The sequence below is a fragment of the Diaporthe amygdali genome, assembly GCF_026229845.1.
Source record: "Diaporthe amygdali strain CAA958 chromosome Unknown NODE_16_length_960263_cov_65_539585, whole genome shotgun sequence".
NCBI classification, from domain to species: domain Eukaryota; kingdom Fungi; phylum Ascomycota; class Sordariomycetes; order Diaporthales; family Diaporthaceae; genus Diaporthe; species Diaporthe amygdali.
In genome coordinates this window covers 189,916-209,643 of record NW_026517036.1, presented here as the reverse complement: position 1 = coordinate 209,643, position 19,728 = coordinate 189,916, and the positions used below count along the sequence as shown (strand labels likewise).

At 55.6% G+C, this 19,728-nt stretch overlaps 4 protein-coding genes across 4 annotated transcripts; 2 read left to right on the top strand and 2 right to left on the bottom strand.

Moving 5' to 3' along the window:
• Nucleotides 1-624: 624 nt before the first annotated feature.
• J7T55_007333 (uncharacterized protein) lies at nt 625-2,746 on the bottom strand (the record flags this gene model as incomplete). Its single annotated transcript, XM_053144085.1, has 2 exons — nt 625-2,527; nt 2,595-2,746. 2 exons carry the CDS (start codon nt 2,744-2,746, stop codon nt 625-627), a joined length of 2,055 nt encoding a protein of 684 aa, XP_052993024.1.
• Nucleotides 2,747-3,687: 941 nt separating this feature from the next.
• On the top strand, nt 3,688-4,510 carry J7T55_007332 (uncharacterized protein; the record flags this gene model as incomplete). Its single annotated transcript, XM_053144084.1, has 2 exons — nt 3,688-3,775; nt 3,966-4,510. 2 exons carry the CDS (start codon nt 3,688-3,690, stop codon nt 4,508-4,510), a joined length of 633 nt encoding a protein of 210 aa, XP_052993023.1.
• A 302-nt stretch (nt 4,511-4,812) lies between these two features.
• J7T55_007331 (uncharacterized protein) lies at nt 4,813-6,641 on the bottom strand (the record flags this gene model as incomplete). The annotated part of the gene is made up of 3 exons (XM_053144082.1): nt 4,813-5,355; nt 5,415-6,334; nt 6,398-6,641. The coding sequence occupies 3 exons, from the start codon at nt 6,639-6,641 to the stop codon at nt 4,813-4,815; spliced, it is 1,707 nt and encodes a 568-aa protein (XP_052993022.1).
• A 3,402-nt stretch (nt 6,642-10,043) lies between these two features.
• Nucleotides 10,044-18,219, top strand: J7T55_007330 (uncharacterized protein; the record flags this gene model as incomplete). Its single annotated transcript, XM_053144081.1, has 4 exons — nt 10,044-10,154; nt 10,240-10,356; nt 10,421-11,235; nt 11,289-18,219. 4 exons carry the CDS (start codon nt 10,044-10,046, stop codon nt 18,217-18,219), a joined length of 7,974 nt encoding a protein of 2,657 aa, XP_052993021.1.
• Nucleotides 18,220-19,728: the final 1,509 nt, after the last annotated feature.

Below are 19,728 nucleotides of genomic sequence, written 5' to 3'. Positions count from 1 at the left end.
ACTACTAGACTAGGTACGGTCCACGATTCTCGGAAGCCACGACCGTGAACGATGTGCGTTGGGGAAACGTCGATACAGTTTCCGAGGCGCACAGCCATTACTGGGGTAGTGCAGCATATGCGAGGCTTTCAACTGGGCGTACACCGAGAGAGCAAGACAGGCAGCTGATCTCAGACGCTGTTCTGGGTAAATCCTGATGGTCTTGCCGAGTGTCGACATATACACAATGTCTGCCAACCACATTCACACAGCAAGCATAAACGAGACCTCGACCACAGCTCAAACAACTTTGTTAACCAATCCATTCAGTTTGCGTGCTACGTAGGGTATTCGCTCTCCAGCCCCATCTCAGGGCCCACCGCTGACCACCAACCCAACACGACACGACCAGACCAGGGGCAGGGGGCATTAAAAAGCAAACAAGCAAGACAAGACAAGACAAGGCAGATGTCCTCCTCCGAAACCAGTAGATAGCAGATGGGGTATATCAGCGCCGTACGAGGGCTCGCCCAACAGGCAAAGTATTAGTTAGCCCCACCCAGTTTGCACCACCCATGAAAGCACAATCCCACCGCACCGCACCACACCAGGGAACAACAAAAACGACAGGCATGCAACCCCCCTTTAACGAGTAGACCCAGGCGTGCCCGGCAGCGGCCTAGGCCCGCCGATCTGCCTGCGGCCGGCGCCGATGCCCTGGGTGCCGCGGTTCATGTTGTCGCCGCCCGTGTAGCCCGCGAACTGGCTGACGTCCCACCTGCCGCCGATGCCGCCGCCGATGCCCTCGACGCCGTCGCCCGCGCGGGGCGCCTTGGCCGTCTCCTTCTGCGACTCCTCCCACTCGCGCTGCCGCTGGCGCTCCATCTCCATCTCGCGCTCCAGCAGCGACTTGGATGCCAGCGAGCCCGCCTTGGTGCGCTGCTGCGTCTGTGCGCGCCGCCGGTCCTCGGCGTCGCGCTCCTCCGTGGCGCCGAGCTCGCGCGAGTACGTCAGCTGCTGCGCGGGCGCGGAAGGTGGTAGTGGGTTGGATGCGAGGTACCGGTCTGTGCGGTTCATCTGCGGCGAAGGCGTCGTCGCGGGGGACGAGTAGGTCTTGGGGTCTGGCAGGGGCCGCGAGCCGGCCGTGTTGGCTCGGGACCTGGTGCCGCCTGACCTGGCTGACTCGCCCGTTCGGTGCGTCTTGACCATGGCTGCCGGCGGTGGGGATGCCAGTGCTGGATCCGGAAGGGGTCGTGACTGTTGTCGTGGTGGGGGTTGGGGTCGTTGTGCCAGCGGTGAGCCTGGTATCGTGTACTCGTTCCGTGCCTGCGGCAGAGCAGAGCGCTCGTCTCCGTGGGCCCACGAGTCTTGCCGGCTTGGCTCCCCAGAGGCTGGGCGAGGCCGGCTGCGAGAGCGTGCCCTGGACTTAGCATCACCGCTCTTGACCCGCAGCCTATCCTGGCGTTCGCGCTCGTACTGAGCCTCTCGCTCGCGCGCGAGCTCCAGCTCCTTCTCCAGCTCCTTGATTCGGCTGCTGTATTGCTCATCGCCGCCGGCAGTTTGTTCGGCCTGGTATTGGCTGAGGAACTGACCCTGTAGACGAGAATCGCCCGACTTTCTCCTGGCCTTTGCTCGTTCCTGGGCCAATCGTTTTTCGGCCTCTTCCTCTTCCTTGCGGCGCTTCTCCTCCGTGATCTTCCACTGGCGCTCCTCCTCCTCCCAGCGGCGCTTTTCTTCTGATGCCTTGCGCTTTTCCTGCTCACGCTGTCGCCTAGTCTCCTCTTCCCACCGTCGCTCCTCCTCAGCCTTCGCGCGCTCTTCGGCTTCTAGCACAGCTTGGCGCCGGGCTTCCTCTTCTTCACGTTGCTTCTGCTCCTCGGCCTCCTTGGCCTTACGGCGCTTCTCCTTCTCCGCAAGGCTGGGCACGGCCGGACCAGCGCTAGTGATCTGCCGCCGCCCACCAAAAGAGATTCCGAGGTTGGCTTGACTCGCCCCGCCCATGTATCCATATTGCGCGATATTCCATGCCGGCGACGTCGCGCCCTCGTTGGCCTTGCTGCTCCAGCTGGACACAGAGGGCGACTTAGGCCCGTTTCCTGTTGGGCTCTTTGCAGGAGACCAGCGCCCGGAACCTGAGTCACCAGTCTTGGACGCCATCAGCGGCGGTCGGCTGCCGTAGGCTGAGGATGCGTTGCTGGAGTTTGACATGCCACGCGGTCGGCCTCCTGGAGTAGGTGTCGGTGATAGTGTTCCTCCAGCGCCAGTTCTCTGTGGGCTCAACCCTGCGGCTTTGGGTCCGATGGCTGTGGGGAAGGCCGCTGGATTTGCCTTGTTTGCTGCCCGACTGAAGGCGCCGATGCATTGTAGGACTTGTGCGGGATCCTTGGACTCGTACAGATCGACGGTGAGGAACACGTCGTGTTCTTGCAGGTTGATGGGTGGAGATTTGCAGGCGCGGAGGAAGTGGGAGATGTTTTCCATCTGTACGAAGGGCATGGCGGAAGCCTTGAACTTGACGCCTGGGGGAGGGAGGACGAGGTTGACGAGTCTGTGAAAGCGGCAGTTAGTTACGGAGGCCTTGGATAGTTCAGCATGTATGATCGTGGGTTCCTTACTTGCAGAGAGCGACGCCATCCTTCAGCGACTCGAGCAAGTCACCCGACAGACGCTGCCCGAGTATGCCCTCGATCCATGCGCGCGCCTCATTAGCAGCGGCTGGGGTGTACTTCTCCAGCCGGAGTCGCTTCAAGTCTCGATCCAGGGACATGGTGATGCTGGGGGTTTGCCGTGAGATCCGATTTCGGGTTGCGCCGTGGTGGGCAGTCCTGCCTGGGTCTCGGAGTTGCTTCTTCTTGCTATCCACAGGAGACGAAACGGTATGTTCGACGTATGCAGATGTGAGTGGCGGTTCGCAGGCTTACGTCAGTGCCAGTCGGGTGCGCTGGACGTGGTTTAGCACTTTGAGTCGCCGGGAGTCGTTTCGGATGATGGACAGAGACGGATGCAGGACAGGAGCTGAAGTAACTCTGGAATCTCAGCCAAGGTTGATTCTGCTTCTGCTTTTGAAGACGGATCTGAGGATGAGTGCGGATTCAAGCCACGCGACACGGGAGTGAGCGAGATTACTCTGTGGATATGGAAATTGCGAGCAATCCATGGGAGATGATACAGCATTAATCCAGATTTCCTAGTGCCGACCGCACATAATGCAGCGCAGTCAGAGAGGGAGTGTGTGCCTGGCTGGACCAAGGTACAGTTAGTTGTGCAGCACAATCGTGATTGATGGATGGTCGAGGAGGGGCAATGCAGTGCCCCCAGTTGGCCCCCCTTCCCTGCCGCTTGCAGCGTGCAACAACAAGTTGCAAGCCGGTTTGGGTCGGGTCCAGGGGTCCAGGGGTGAAATGCGTGCCCGCTCTGCCCGCCACGGATGGCTGGTCGCTGCCCGACAAGGCGGCGGAACAGGGAAGGACCCACCACACCGAGGGTCCTATTGGCCCCGTTGGCACTTAACGCGGCGGCGCGTGCAGGCATCTCACTGACGGGACATTGACGCATCATCATGAATGATTTTAGGTCTATTATCAACAACAACAAATATAGTACTTTTTTCTTGCATTTTTTGCATCCTACCAGCCAAGCAACCAGCCACACACACACACAAACAACGCGCACATACTGCCTCGGTATCCACACCCGATCGCAGATGTGATGTCCTCGAAACAGATTTCACCCCTGTTGCAAACATGGTATAAGTGGAAGGCCCTGCGTCTGCCATGGCGCAAACGCTTCCTCATAGGTAAGCTCCACCACACCATACTTTTACCACACCTCACCTCACCTCACCTCACCTCATCTCACTTCACTTCACCTCACCTCCTCCTGACCTCTGAATACGACTCATCACAATGCAGCCCAACTCACCCACTTAGTCGCAAAAAATAGACAGCCGTGAAAGACCTTGCTAACCACCCCATCCAAACCCACAGGCCTGGACCTCCAAGGAAACACATACTGGGAGTTCCGCGACCTCCGCGGCGACCCAAGCGACCCTCGAACCCGCTGGCGCCGCATCGTGCAGTACCCGCGCGGCACGCACTATGGCGAGGTGAAGGTCCCGCCCCAGTGGCACCAGTGGCTGCGGCACACGCGCGAGGCGCCGCCCTCCATCCAGGAGCAGCACGCCGAGGTCCGCCGCCAGCACCAGATGAAGTACCTGGCCGCCGAGGCCGACGCCCGCTGGGCCGCCAAGCCGAGCCTGCTCGAGGCCGACGGCGCCGGCGCCCCGGGCCAGCCGGGCGCGGGCCAGCCGGTGCCTGCGCTAGAGAGCTTAGGTGCGCGCGCAGGTGGTGAGGGTGAGGGGCCTAAGCTTGGAGAGGAGACGCGGAGGGATGCAGTTGCTTCGGGCGAGGAGCAGCAGAAGGCCGCGGCGAGGGATGCTGAGAAAAAGGACCCTTGGAAGCAGAGCCGGCGTGGTGGCCCGAGTGAGGACTGGCAGCCGCAGGCTTGGTCACCTCCGGCTTCAAAACGATAGAGCAGACTTTGTAATCTCAATGTAAAATTATCTCCATAAGATGATCAATGCTGGCCATCATGAATTCAGTCGTCATTGTTCTCCTAAGTTTAAGCCTGTTTTGAAACACCACAACTCCAGCTCAGACCGGTATCCCACCTTCACCGAAAGGTTTACCTCGAACGCCATGCTGCTGTCATGACAGCTTCCCAAGTACATCAACGCATGAGAACCATTACTCCCGTCGCCTGCCAAAAACCACTCACAGTAAGCTCTAGCAATGAATCATAGCGATATCTGCTACCGCAGCTCTAAACCCCTTGTTACTGGTCAAGCTCCATCTTAAGAATCTCAGCCCAAGCCAGGAGCCGCTTCCCCGACGCACGCAGCATCTCCCTGGCCGCAAGCTCGCCGTCGCTCTTCATGCGGCCGCCCTTCCTAGGCGCGGCCTTGTCATTCCGAGCAGTAACGCCCTTCTCGACCGCCAACTGCAGCGACGGCGACCACGGGCAAAAGTCGACGCGCAGCAGCGTCTCGAGCGCCAGCGACAGCTTGGCGTTGTTCTCGGCCGTGCGGTACGCGAACGGCAGGTAGCACCGTTCCAGGATGCGCACGCTCATGCCCTCGCGCGCGTCCACCTCCCTGTCTACGTCGTACGGCTTGGGCGCGGCGCTGGGGAGCAGGTAGGGCATCAGACAGCGGATGATGGCGATTAGGCTTGCCTGTTTGAGTGGCGTATCGGGCAGGGCGATGAATTTGGCGAAGGCGGCCACGGGCAGTTGCGCAATCCTCTCCACGGATTTCTCGTAGAGATCCGGCAGGCTGATCATGCACTTCTCGGGTACGTCGCATGCGGCTTTGGATAACTGCATTCGCTGTCAGTAAGAGAGGCGGCCTTGTACTTCTCGTGGTGTGAGCTACGTACCAGCTTAAAGAGACGCAGTCTTAGTGGGATGGTCTCAAGTAATGAAGAGCCCGTCCACAGGGTCGTCTCGTTCTTGACATCTAATTTCAGCATTCGCAGATGCTCTGGAGTGGGCGGTTCCGAGCCTCCAGTGGATGAGTCGTCGTCGTAGTCGCCGAACTTATCGTTTTCCAGATCGACCCGATCACGCTTTCTTTTCTTGCTGCTCTTAGACGCAACCTTGTTCTCCCTCGTGAAGACTTCCTTAAAGATAGCCTGTGACGATGTGCTGCCGTCCGCAAACAGGGCGCTGATGATCGGCTTCAACGGACTAACGCGACCATTTTTTGGCATGACGTACGACACCAGGAGTGACTCCTGGAGCAGCTGGTACTCATATGACTCCTGGGCTCCCTCGCGCGCGATGTCAAGACGTTTCCTTTCTCGGTAATCCTCCTCCAGCACGTCCACCATGAATTCCAGCCACGGCTGCCACCACCGCCATCGATGGGGGTGCTGTGCGCTGCAGTTGAAGGCCCAACCGAGCACTTTCCAAAAGTCCTGGCCTCGCGCCCAGACACTTCCTTTATTTGCCGTCTTGCCGCGGACGTGGTCCTCGTCGCTTTCAATCCCATTCAGACCAACAATTTCGGAGCTACGACGCCGCCGGCCGTTCTCGCCGCGGAAGAGGAAGGCATCGCGCAGGTTCGCATTGACGGGGCCGACGGTGGCCAGAATGTTGCGCAGGTACGACATGGCCAGGGACGACACTTCGTGCGAGGCCGAGTCGGCCAGTTTGGATGTGTACTTGGGGTGGATCGCGAGCGTGGCCAGCACCGCTATTTGGTTCGGGGGCGCAACGCAGCCTGGTCTGGCGGGCGCGTGGGCGGGTGGAATGCCATCGCAGAGGAGGCTGTTCAACAGGTTCAGGGCGGCAGTGTCTTGCACATCTTACTTAGCATGCTTAATCACAACAATATCAGGACATCACTGGTCATGCTCACAACATTGCTCCTCGAGGTGGATCTGGCAGCGCCGCCTGAGCACGCGGGGCAGGCCAAGCGCATCGCGGTAGGCAGCCTTGTCGTGGTGGGCCGAGTCGTCCTTGGGCTCGCCCGCTGGGCTACTTGGCTCGGTCACGCTGGCGCTGCCGACCGTGCCTTCGCTCGCCGTGCGGTAGTTGGACTCATTGGATGGGGGTGTTGGCGTCCGTGTCAATTCGGAGAGGCTCGAGGTGGTTGTGGCCATGCTTACATCGTCCCAAGTCAGACGAATGTTCGGGGCATGGGACGCGGGCGTGACTGTGGAATCGCGTCTTGCCCGCGGACGCTGCACCGCAGCTCCTGTGGTGGATGGCCCACAGGGGTTGTGTCTAACACGTCCGCACGTGTGCTGTTGTGCATGGCTGTTAGTGCAGAGGCGTATGCAGCTACCGTACTCTAACTGCGATAACATGTGGGCGGGTAGGCGAACTGGATGTACATTGGCACAGAATTACATGGATAATTATGCAGGGTTGGTTGTACTCAGCATGAATATTGTGAGCGGATGCAACTTATTTCCCACTTAGACTGTGTGCTGCTGCATAAGTCATTGGCATAAGTCATTACCAACTTAGTCCGGACTTGGACAGTGAGTTGCTGGCATAAATTATTATCTCGTCAACATCAACCAAGGCGCTATCTACCTCTGGCATATTTGAGTGGCCGTGTGAGGGAAGTCCTAGACTATACGGTTGCCCTGCCTCCCTCCTTCCTGCCCTGTACACGGCACATGAACTGGCAGGTCCAATGGACCGGCCAGCTTTCTTGCCCGTTGCAGACATCACTGGCATTTCTCCCTTCTCAGACTCTTCTCGACCACCAGAGACGCATCTCTGCCACCACAGATTGATCTCACCCGCCGGAGATACCTCTCACTCATCAAAGATTCCTTTAAAACATCAGAGGTTACTTTCACCCATCAGATATCCTTCTGCGCCCCTCAGCCATCATGGAACCATCTCAGCCATGAGAGATGCTTCTCAGCCACAGGAGATGCTCTCCAGCCATCGCGGAGATTTCTCGCCAACCTCATTTTAATATTTGGTTGTTAATCATGTTGGCATCATCATGAGCCATTGCTGCTTTCTCCAAAGCTGTCATACGTTTCTCCCAATGTGCCGGTTCCATGCAGCTACTTATGTTGTGACGTCGGCACGGTGCCCCGATTCCAAGGCTTCAAGACGGCGGTCCCGCCGAGCTCGTGGGTCGCAACCCCGAAGCCCGGTCAACCCCGGTACTTGCCAACCCCGGTGCTTCAACCTCGGTGCTTAACCGCAGGGCTGGTCAATCAGGTGCCCCAGTTCAAAACCACTGGACGACAGGTCTTCTGTTGTCAACCGACAACTTCAAACTCACACCGCAAAAGGTACCGTTCTGCCTCCTGGCAGCACGACCCCATGCGCTGCCCAAGGTCACGACCTGATCTGCTCCGTCTAGCTTAAGCATGACACTCGGCTCAGACTTGGTTCTGGTCCTCGCACTTCGCCTCCAATCGCTTTGCCCCTAAGCATGGCGACACAATCATGGGCTTTGTCCGGCACGTACACGAAACTCCCTTCCCGGCTTCAAACGGTCTTCGCACGTGCTGCGTCTGACACGTCACGAATCTCGGCTTCAACCCGTCTCTACACGTGCTTTGCCCAACTCGTCTCGGCTTCATGGTCCAGCTTCAATCAGCTTCCATACGTGTTTGGCCGAGCACGTCTCGTTTTCACGGCTTGACTTCGACAAGGTCCCATAAGCTTTTAACTCGACACGTCTCGAGTTGATGCTTTGGCCTCAAGCGGTCTCTGCGGAGAAACGAGTGGTCTTGAGGCGCCGTTGATTCGTGAGGTTATCCTGACTGCGTGCCCACACAAGCGTGCCACTCACAAGGAGACTCGCCGGGGCAATGCTATGAGTGACAGTATCAAGAACGAGAGGATAAAGACCAAATCTTGGGGCTTCGGTGTATGCTTGAGTCTCAAGAATGTTGCATGCCCATCGCCTTAGAGGTAAATTCGTTGAGCCGAACTCATAGCTGATGCGAGCATGAAGGAATCTGTCCCTGGAGGTATCATCTAAGCCAATTCTATTCGCATATTGCACTATGACACGTTGGCTGACACATGCACAGGGTCGAACCCATCCTCTCTGGGCTCCCACGTCAATTAACGTGGCAAAGGTCGTTGGAGGCAGCGTGCTGTGACCTGCTTGGCGGCGGCCCTCGACCCATTCTCATGGATTGCTCAACACTGCATCGGTAATGAACGTACACAGCCAAGTGGCAGCGGACGGATTTTCCTCACTCTTCCATCCAAGCAACTGTTTTCCTGCAGTTCTTAACTTTGCTGCCTCAGCATGAGCGTCAGGATGTCAACTGCCAATCGACCTGTTCCAGATGGGCGCTCCCACCGCAAGCTTGGCTTATATGGCCAACGCGTGATGCTTGATTTCGTATCTTTGGATCGCGAGCTTTGGGGTTTGGTCAATATCGATTGATTCGTGCCGCTTGTGGTGCAACAGGAATTATCGGGTAGAATGTAATGGTGAGAACCCTTTGACATATGGCTCAGGACCTACAGTCCTTGCCGCCGGCTGTGGACAGGCAGAGAATGTTTGCTACCAAAGCTCTTTGCCTACGAAGACTCGGAACAAAGACGAGGCTGCAGTGGTCATGTTTCGGGACTGTCTGGGCCATGTTAGCTTGAGTAACAACATTCGAGGACGTCCAAGGACCTCCGGGATGAAGGGCTTCGACCTTCGGGCCCCTGTTTCCTTCCATTCCCAAGGTATCCATGGAACACACCCTCCGAGTCCTTGTCCTGGAGCAGCCTCTTTCGATGGCCCTGAAGATGGCGCTATCGTGGATTCAAGCCGGTCTCTGGTGTCCTGGAAAGCTGTCTTGGTTCAGAATCTCATGGGAGGCCCGCCCCATGCTCGGATGTGGTACTTGTGCATGGAAAACTCCCTGTGTGGCTTCCTCCTTCATGTGGGTCCCTTAGGCCGGAACAGACGCCCTGGGGCTGCGCTGTGCACAAGTGACCAACCCACCGGGATTGCAGTGGCCTTGGGACATCACTCCTGACGAGCTCCTCATTTCTCAGTTATTCGAGGTCAGATACTCCATGGACCGCAGCTGCACCATTTTCTCATACATACCAGTAGCTGTTCGGAAGACAGGCCTAACTTCTGGCACGGCTTCTTGTCCAGGCATATGAGGTGGCCTCGTCGATAGCCTCGTCAGCCGCCTGGCCCCTAGCCTCGTATCAGGAGCATCAACCTAGCCTCGGAGCTCGATCCCCGTCCTCTGCTCTGACCGGCTGCTTACCTCGGCGTGATTACCTCGTCAGTCCATTCTTTTTCCATTCAAACAGCTTGGACCTGATTTTGCCCTTCACTGGTTTGTTGTTTTGCAGGACACTCGGCACAAATTTTCCACCTACCTCCTTTTCGGCAACTCCATCCTGATCTCTCCCTTCCTACACCACAACTGGCTCAAGGTATGCACAATCTCTCGCCCTCCGTTTTTCGGTCGCTTCGGTTACCTTATTGCATCCTTCACAGACCCAAGGCCTGACAAGCATCTCCCCATCTAGCTGCCATCAAGTACACGCGTGTGCTCGAGATGGCGCCTCATCCCAGCAACCCAAGGCTGCCTATTTGGCACACGGGCGACTCGTCGCAGAATCCCACCTCCGCTCCTCGTGGCGACGGTGACGGTAATGGCTCTGAGAATGTAAGAAACACCTATTGTGGACGATAGTACTCCCCTCTACAGCACTCACTTCATTGTTCATCAATACTGACAGTCAACCCCGCAGCAACAAACATCGCATGACTTCGTGCTAGGAGACATTGGCCCTTCATATCAATCAACTTCGAATCGCTCTCAGTCTCATCCTGAGCCTGGTCTACCTAATCTTCAATTGCACCGCCAGGTATGATACATCACCATTCCACTAATTTACAAATCAAAGTGTCTAACAACAATACCTTGAGCAGCCTGGTACAAACCAGCTCATGCTGAGCCATCAACACGCAATTCACGGTGGTGGCTTCGCCACTGGAACTTCAAGTTCTCATATGGCTAGCTCCCGCGCTCAAGTCACAACCGGAACGCCCGATGTTGGCATCAACACAGGTATGGACTTTGACGGCAGCTCCCAACCCAATCCGCCTTACACACTGCCGCGCCCAAGTATTTCCCCTCCACAGCGTCAGACAGTGGCCGGTAAGCGAAAGGCAGACACTCCTGAGCGGCCATCAGAGTCTACTAAAGCAGCAAAGACTGGTGCAGATCAGGATGCTGGATGGCAGTCACATGGAGGGCTGGCGGACAAGAGGCTGTCCAGCGGTGGCGATAGCACCGAGTCGAACAAAAACCCTACTTCCGTTGGCAAGCCTCCTGAAGGCAAGTCCTCCCGTCCTCCAGGAGGAGGCGGAGGCGGAGGCGGAGACGGCGATACTACTTCTGATACCGAACCTCGGTCTACAGAGAAACCTCTTCGCAGTCTCCCGGAAATCGTCATGAGACTCCTTAAAGATGCTCGACCGAATGGCCTGGACCTTTACACCAAGAGTAGCCGCCAGTTCTACATTCGTGTAGGGACACTTTGCTCAGGAACCGACGCACCCATCCACATCATGAATCTCTTTGCGGCACTCAAGAATTGTGAAGGCAACCAAGTCTTCACAACCATCAATTGCTTTGGTTGTGAGATTGAGCCCTTCAAGCAGAGCTTTCTGATGCGAAACAGCAAACCAGAGCTGCTGTTTCGAGATGCAAGAGATTTTGCTGAGGGTAACGCAGAGAGAGCGTAAGTCATCGATCGTATATTTCTATACGTGCTCATCGCTAATATGATCATAGTCGACTGGTCACAGGGGCGATAGCGGACATCCCAAGTGTCGACCTATTTGTCGCAGGCACCTCCTGCGTTGATTTCTCATCCCTGAGTTCCACGAAGGTCAGGGATTTCGCTGGACTGGCTCACGCATTGAAGGAGTGGAAGATGTTGCAGGAGAAGCACGGTACTAAACTCACTCGTCAACACCTCTCAGATGACGATTGGCGCGCAGCGATAGACGCCATGCTCGAACAGACTGAGAGAAAAAACACATCAACCAAGACATTCGGGGCAGGCATGAATTATATCAAGGCTCGACAGCCAATGATTGTCATATTTGAGAACGTTGAGAGCGCTCCCTGGGAAAAATGGGTCGGCATCGTCTTCCCTCTGATGGGTTACGCAGCTACCGTGCAGAAACTGGACACCAAACACTTTCACCTGCCGCAGACACGTTCTCGAAAGTACTTGATTGCTTTCAGCCACGCGGCCTTCACCTTGCAGGGTGCGCAGACACTATGCACGCTGTTAGACGATGAGATTCTGCAGAAGCTCAAGCACACTCATTCTAACACGGTGCTCGACTTTCTCCTTCCGCCCAACAGTCTTGAGCTTCACAAAGCTCGTAATGAAATGGAGCTCGCTGCGCAGGCAGTGCGTGAGCGGGAGACTAACTGGAGCTTCTCCAAAACTAGGCACTCAGGCTATCGGAGAAAGAAAGGAATTCCAGATCGTCGTGATTGGATACGTTGGGATGAAAATTCCAGCTCCGATGCACCGGCTAATATGTGGAAGCCGTGGGAGAATCGGCAGCCATGCCGTGTTAGTGATTTGTTGGAGTGCGTGTTCACCACCGGCCTGTACGGAAAGGAGGATAAGGATGAGAAAAAGGTTGTACACGGCCAATACGACCTCCGATTTAAGGCTCAAGTCATCGACTGCAGCCAGAATGTCGACAGACTTGGCCCCACCACTGTGTTTGGTCGCACTGGTTGCCTCACCCCCAACGCAATCCCTGTGCTCACGCTGGAGGCTCGCCCCATTACCGGCACCGAATCACTGAGGCTTCAGGGCCTGCCTGTCGAGAACTTCGACATGAGCGTTGAGACCCAGGCTCAACTGCAAGATCTTGCTGGAAATGCCATGACGACCACCGTTGTCGGCGCCGTGATTCTTGCGGCACTCTCGGCCATAGCTCGAGTGGCCGAGCAAGAAGGGCTCAGCTGGCTTGCGAATATGTTCCACCGGGGCAGCTTCAAGATCAATGGCAAGATCCTGAATTCTTTCCAAGGAGTCAACACGAACATCGATCATGGGCCGCAGAAACTACTCCACATAAAGCTGTATGCGTACGTTGTTCCTCGGGCGCAAATTGCTCATAATGCGCGCATCATCTCTGAACACCACGCCATCACTCAAGGCGGTGTACGAGAAATTCTCGATCTCGGAGAACGAGCTCGACGACGATGCGTGTGCCATCACATACTTGCTTACAGCAGCATCGAGCTTCATGTGTGCACTGTCTGCGGTGCCAGCTTCTGTAAGAGCTGCAAGGGCAATCCAGATCATGCGCTTGTTAAGTCTCCAGAGTCGCTGGAAGATTTTAAGTCATTGCCATATTCTCAGGCCGAGTACGAGTTCCGGAAACGCTTCCCTCCAATCCTCTGGATGCGGTCCGAGACTAATTCCTTCGTGCCAAAGTTGGACAAAGCCCTCCTGAAATCGACATACAGTGATGCTCAGCGGCTGGAGTTGGCCAAAGCCATCGTCGAGGGACTCTGTCATTGCACGTACCAGCTCCAGTTTGTGGAGATCACCGATGCCGTTCGCCTGGAGTACACCGCAGATTCGGCTTTCATCTTAAGGGCGGTGGTCGAGAAAGCAGAGATCATTTGGTACCTCCATCTTGACGAATGGTCTGATGCTGGGAAGAAGCTGTCCGGCGTTCTCACTACGGGCCAGCCAATCGCTCGGGCTGTTCTCAGACCAGAAGAACAGAATCAGTTTCCTGGTGCTCGGGTATGGGAGTTCTGGGTGCCACACAAGATTTATTTTCCCCTAAAGTTCGAAGTCCAAGAACAACAGTCACTCTGTCTCACCGAGGTTGGTAGCCTCGGTAGCATGCCCACCCGATCCCAGCGCCCAATCAAGGAACTTCAGGGCAGTGTCTGGACATTTCATCCCGAGTGTGGATTCCCTGAGCATGCCCTATGGGTTTATGATGGCTATCACCAAAAGCTATTCTTATTCAAGAACATTGACCCGATCGGCCGCGCTCAGGAGGACGTGTTTGTGGTATCGCCCGTGAGCCGCGATATGGGCCATACGCCCATCCCGGAAACCCGACCAGTACTGATGCAATTTGACGTATCGGATCAAATCCACCGAAACTTCAAGAACGTCTTGATAGACGACGGAGACTTCCTGATCCAATCAGGGAAGACACTGCCGATCCAAGGCTTCGTTGACGGCTGGTGGGAGAGCCTGGACAAACACGGCGTCCGCGTCGAAGCCTTTCCCAACTTCGGATTCGAGGATGTGAGAGCCCTTGCCAAGGGAGCCCCAACAAGCATTCGGAGATGCGATAGTCCCAGCGCTGCGACCGACTACAACTCCTGCGACAAGTACCAGAGCTTGCTCACGACGTCTCTCCCGATAATTGGGAAGGACGAAGAAGCTGTAAAGATACAAGAGGTTCTCAAATCTCTTGATCTGGTGCAGCAGTTGGACCTCGCAGAGTTCGCTAGATTGATTGGTCCTTGCTACTCCGCTGTGGAAATGGGTCTTGTCGGGACTGGTAACAAAGTCTCGATGATTCAAGAGGATGTGGCGCTTTCATCAGACTGTGAGACCTGCGCTCCGAGGATTCCGGAGGTGCACTATGTCAAAGCAGAGACAAGCGGAGGCATGGGCTCACGCGCCAGCGGATCTGTAGTTGCTCGACACAGTGATCCGGACCAGCAACACTACGAACATGGTTTGCAATCAAAGCCGACGGCCCTCCGAATCGATCACAACGTCACGGCGGAATTCAATGACTGCGGAATGAAGAAGCATGGAAACCGCTACGTTGACATCCGCTTTGTGGCTAATGGACATGCCCTGCTTCACCAAGCACGTGCCCATCTTCCCCATCATCCAGCTCATTATGGCGACACCACGGAGACTACGGGAGCTTTCACGATGGAATTTGGGGTGATTGAAAACCCGAGGGTCGTCCTCCCACTAGCCAACGTCTCGGCTCCCGAGCCTGTTGCATGTGAGGACGCAATACAGCCTTCCGGTTTCCAACGCGGTCTCTCTCTCTTCAAGGAGCAATCTGACTCCTTGCAATGGATGCTAGCAAGGGAGGAAGTAGAACCAACGACGCACTTTGTTGAAACGGAGGTGGCAGAAGTATACCATGAAAAGTTCCATTTACGCGTTCGCGCAGACGCCAAGAGACCTGTTGTCCGCCGCGGTAGAGTCGTGGCTGACAACGTCGGCTTTGGCAAGACTGCTGTCTGCCTGGGCCTCATTGACGTCCAAAACAAAACTGATCGAAGGGACTTTCTCGACATGCGACGCAGAAATGACCATCTCAACGGACTGGTTCACCTCCATGCAACCTTGGTCATTGTTCCGAATCAGCTGACCCAGCAATGGGTAAACGAGGCAAAGCGATTCCTGAGCCCAAGGCAATACAACATTGTCAAAATCGAGAAGTTCAACGAGCTTCAGAAGCAGGGCGTTGCTGGATTGAAGAGGGCGGACATTATTATTTGCAGTAACAAAGTCTTCCAGGAGAATGTCTACCACTCAGAGCTGTCTAGGTACTGTGGCAGCAACGGCCTTGACAAAATTCGGACGCTGCAGAAAGTCTACCGCGCTTGGTACAAGCGACTCCAAGCTCATCTGATTCAAGTTCGAGACGACGTCGTGCAGATCCTCGAGCAGAAGAACCAAAACTTGGCACGGCAGCAAAGAAGATCACTCAGACGCGACTTGGCACAAATAAGAGACCATCACCAAAATCGTGATGGTGAGGAGGGGCTCTCCTTCGTCCCATCCTTACCGGAGGCCAAGAAGCCTCGTGGAAAGGCGGCCGCAACGGCTACACAAGTTGGGGACATCGATTGGGAGCCTCTACTGCTCCTCGAGTTCTTCAGCTTCTCGAGAGTCATTTGGGACGAGTTCCCGTATGAGAATATTCCGGTCACAGAGTTTGTGGCTAACTGTGCCACGACCTCAAAGTGGATGCTTTCCGGTACGCCTCCTTTGGAAACGCTAGGAGACATCTGTAAGGTGGCCTATCTTTTCAATGTGCACGTGGCACGTCCGTTGCAAATGATAAAGGGACGTCAGCCTCCAGTATGCGAGCATGAGCCACTAGCACCGCACTCGGATCTCGAATCTACCAGTCTCTTTCAGAGTCGGCACTCTCCGATGGTGTTGTTGGAACGACACGAGCAGTCCCTGGATTTTGTACGTGTCTTCATGCGCAAGAACGACCGCAAGACAGAAGTTTGCAAGGTCGACATACCGCTTGTGTTGGCCATGTCGCCGCTTTCCCTCCTGTCCTACGCAGAACTTCAACTAGAACTTCGCAGCCGTCAGTACAATGCAAATAACGTCGGGAGCGATGCTCGACGACGTTTAATGAGCCGGATTGCGTGGAAGGGAAAGGAGAATGGACGTGACCGCTCCATGGAGGCACTGATGATTCGCGCCTCCGCCTCTTCCGAGGACGTCCTGAGGCAGTCTGGCTTGACCGGGAGAACAGACCTCGAAGCTTGTAAGGCGCTCCTTGCCATTACTGAGAAAGAAATCCAGGGAATGGAAGACCGCGGTCGCGAACTATTTGCCAAGGCGGTTTTCTTGGGTTATCGGCTTACTTTTATCACGATTCCAAAGACGACAAACTCGCAGAGCACCCAGGAAGAGCGTCAGTTGAGCTACTACGAAAATCTGGTTGAACTGGTCGAAGCTATCCTAAATTTCGACATCAACATCTTCCAGAGTTGGGATGCTTTCCAGTCAGCCATGCGAATGTTAATATGGAGCGAAGGAATGCGGACTGCGCTCGGTGCATTCAGACATCTTCCTCGGGACGCACTTCCCGACTTGTTACGAAAGATTTTCAATGGCATGTCGATTTGCGAACCACCGGCAGAGCAGCCGGTGTGGCCCTCAGGGGACAGATTCAATGGAAATGCCAAAGAAGAATTTCTCAAGAACCTAGCAGCCCAGAAGAAATACCACGAAATCTTCAGGGAATGGCTCACCAAGACTCCGCTTCACTCAAGACGATGGTACTTCGCTGATAAGGTCCAGGATCTCGATCCCGCCGAAGAGGAGCTATTGAGGTTGGAGTGGGAGGAGAAGGTGACCTGGGAGAACGAATACAATGCCTCTGAGGAAGGGGGTTCACGAGTGGTGGTGCCGATCTCCAAGCTGCGCGCACCAACGGACATTTCTCGACCTGATGATTTCGATCTGGACCATTTGAAGGATATTGATGCATGTCACCGAACGAAGCACGCCGAGTTGCGAAATGTGAGCGCTGAGGAGGTCAGAGCCATAGCGGCCGAACTCCACGGCTACAAGGATACCAAGGTTTTCTGGGAGGAGGAATGCAACCGACGCGGCCTCATTGCAAAGAGCACCGACAAGAAGGATGTGTTGATCGCCCGTGTGGCTGCCGACAGGGCAAATATCGCGACCGACACAGATTATGTCTCTCCAGAATCCTGCGGCCTGAGTCCTGCCGACTTCCCACAAGAAGGCAAGAAGAGAGTCCGGGGCGGAACCATGGAAGTCATCTTCGATCAATATATGCAGGACTCCGACGCATTTTCAAGGGTCCTCGAGAGGATCGTTGTCGCGCACGCGAGGCGGAATCTGCAGAACGTCATCGCCGACATTCTCCAGGGCACTTGGGTGTGCCACAAAGCCGAGTGCCGCAAGACGTACGAGGCGCACTACATCTCGCTCCTTTGTGGTCACATTTTCTGTGCTCAGCCAGATCATGGTCAGCGTTGCGGCGTTGGTGAGTGCCAGCGCCGTGTCAAGCACGTCTGTATCCCGTTGTCAAAGATCACACAGCCCGAGCGTGTCATTGCGGCGGAGTGCCTCTCCGGGGCCATAACCGAAGATCCCAGTCCATACTTGGCCTCAGCACCGGCCTATGAGCTATCAACAAAAGGGCCAAAGGCTCGTGCCGTGATCAACCTCATCGCTAGAACGAAGAAGTCTGATCAAGTCGTCGTGTTCGTTCAGAACATGGCCATGGAGAAGGACATTTACAGTGAACTGGCCGCAGCTGGCATCGACCATGTGGACTCCTTAAAGCTTCATCGGAATGAGGCGGAAAGCCTGGAACAGTTCAAGCAGGGAAAGGGGAAGGTTCTGGTGCAAGTAATCAACTCCGAACAGGCGGCGGGAAGCAATCTTCACAATGCGAACCATGTCATCTTTGTCTCCCCTCTCGTCAGCCGCAAGCAGAGCGAGTGGGACGACCACATGAAGCAGGCAATGGGACGCTGCGTGCGCTTCCGGCAGGCCAAGACGGTGTACGTGTACCACATGCTCATGGAGGAGACGATCGAGGTGGACACACTGGAGTGGAGGATGAAGAAGGAGATCATCGTGAAGGACGGCCAGGCGGCGGCGCGCTTCAACGAGTGCTCGACGCGAGAGTTCCTCGCACGGTGCGACGACGACAGCACGGCACCCGAGCTGCAGCTTGCCCCAGAAGAGAGCCGCGCGGTGTCCATCCTCCCCCGCGACGACATCCAGCATCTTATGGGCGACGACTATCTGAGCCTCGCGTCTATCAAGGCGCTGCGGACTATTGACGAGGCTATTGCGGACAAGGGCGTGGAGCAGACCGAAAAGGTTGAGATGGGCGAAGTAGACTATTTGATCGAGCCCGAGGCTTACTATGACGGCGCCATGGACTTTGGCGGTGCCTGAGCTCGTAAGTCCCTTTTTCTCATCTACATACCTCATGATAAACACAAGCGGCTAACTCTGGTCGTGTAACAGATCACGTCCACTCCCTGCCTCTCACGACCCCTCAACAACACTACGCATGCTCAAGATACGGAGTTGGCTGGAATGAAAACGATGGAAAAGAACAGAAAAAAAACATGATGAACCCCAGCGTGTCGGGGCATAATAGGCCCATGGCTGGGCTGGAATACGAGCAACGAGAGGCACGCTCGGGTCATGAAAAGACGAATCTGGATTTGTAATATGTGTAGGATATTTGACTAAATTGGAAAAGGCGAAAGCCACCAAAAAAAGACTGTCTGTATGCATTGTATGATGTGGCTTGTGTAGATGCCGTTGTGTCTTTGGGTACCGATCCCGTGGCTCACCCACCTTTGGGGGTTGGGTCTCATTTATCTCCGTGCCCCGGACTACCTTCTCCTGATTGTCTTTTTTCTGCATGTCTTTCCTGGGTTACCATCCTCGGATTTTGTTCCAGCCTGCCCAACGGCCGTCTGGGCGGCTCTCTCTCGAGCATATCATGTCACACAATCAGGTCTCTTCACAGGCCAGAAGTCCCTCCAACGATGAGTGCCTCCACATAACAAGCGACTTTCTTGCCATACTGACAAGAACTCAGGCACGAACCTCCGTAACGGCGCGTCACGCTCAGCCTCACCAAAAGAAAATATGCCGGAAATAAGACATGCGAACACCCACCCTCGAACTATGCGGGACTGCGGCCAGCCGAGAGGCCGTCAGCTGCACGTCTCACACATACATATCTGGCAGGGAACGGGCGGGACAAAGATACACAGAGCAAGACAGGTTGAGAGAGGAGAGAAGTGCGACAAAGAGGTTCACCGCCTCGTCGGCGGCACATGCTGTGCGCCGTCGGAGGCAGGACTGCTGTGCTACGGAAGAGGGAGGAGACTAGTTCGTCACTTGCTTTTTTTTCTCTTTCTCATGTCTCCGTTTCCCTCTTGTCGTGCCTGGGCAGCTGCGGGGGAACTGCGTGGGGGTGTATGTATGTGGCTGGTTTTGGGTGATGTTGTTGAGGACAGACTTCTGCTGTGTACTGCTCCCTCAGCCATTCCCAGCTGTGGCTCTCTGCGAGGATGGGGGTCGATACGGCTTGGCTGGATCTAGGCCAGGATCGACGGCGATGGGAGTTGGTGGATGACACAGTCAGCGTATTAATGAATGGATGTGATGAAGTCAGACAGACTCTCATTGAGCTGGTCGTCGTCTGCGAGGAACGTGCCGAGCAGGGTCGACCCTGGCTCTTGATGCACAGGGGAAGCCCGGAATGAGTGGCAAAGAGGACTGTCAGGCGGGAGTGTCAAGCAGAGGACGCCCAAGCGCACGAGTCGAGATACTGTATTATTCATGTACAGACAGACAGGCAGAGAGCATCACCACCTGCCAAACCGGCGGACGCGTCTAGTGCGAGCCGAGAGCGTCGCACAAGAGCCGAAACGAAAGGAGATT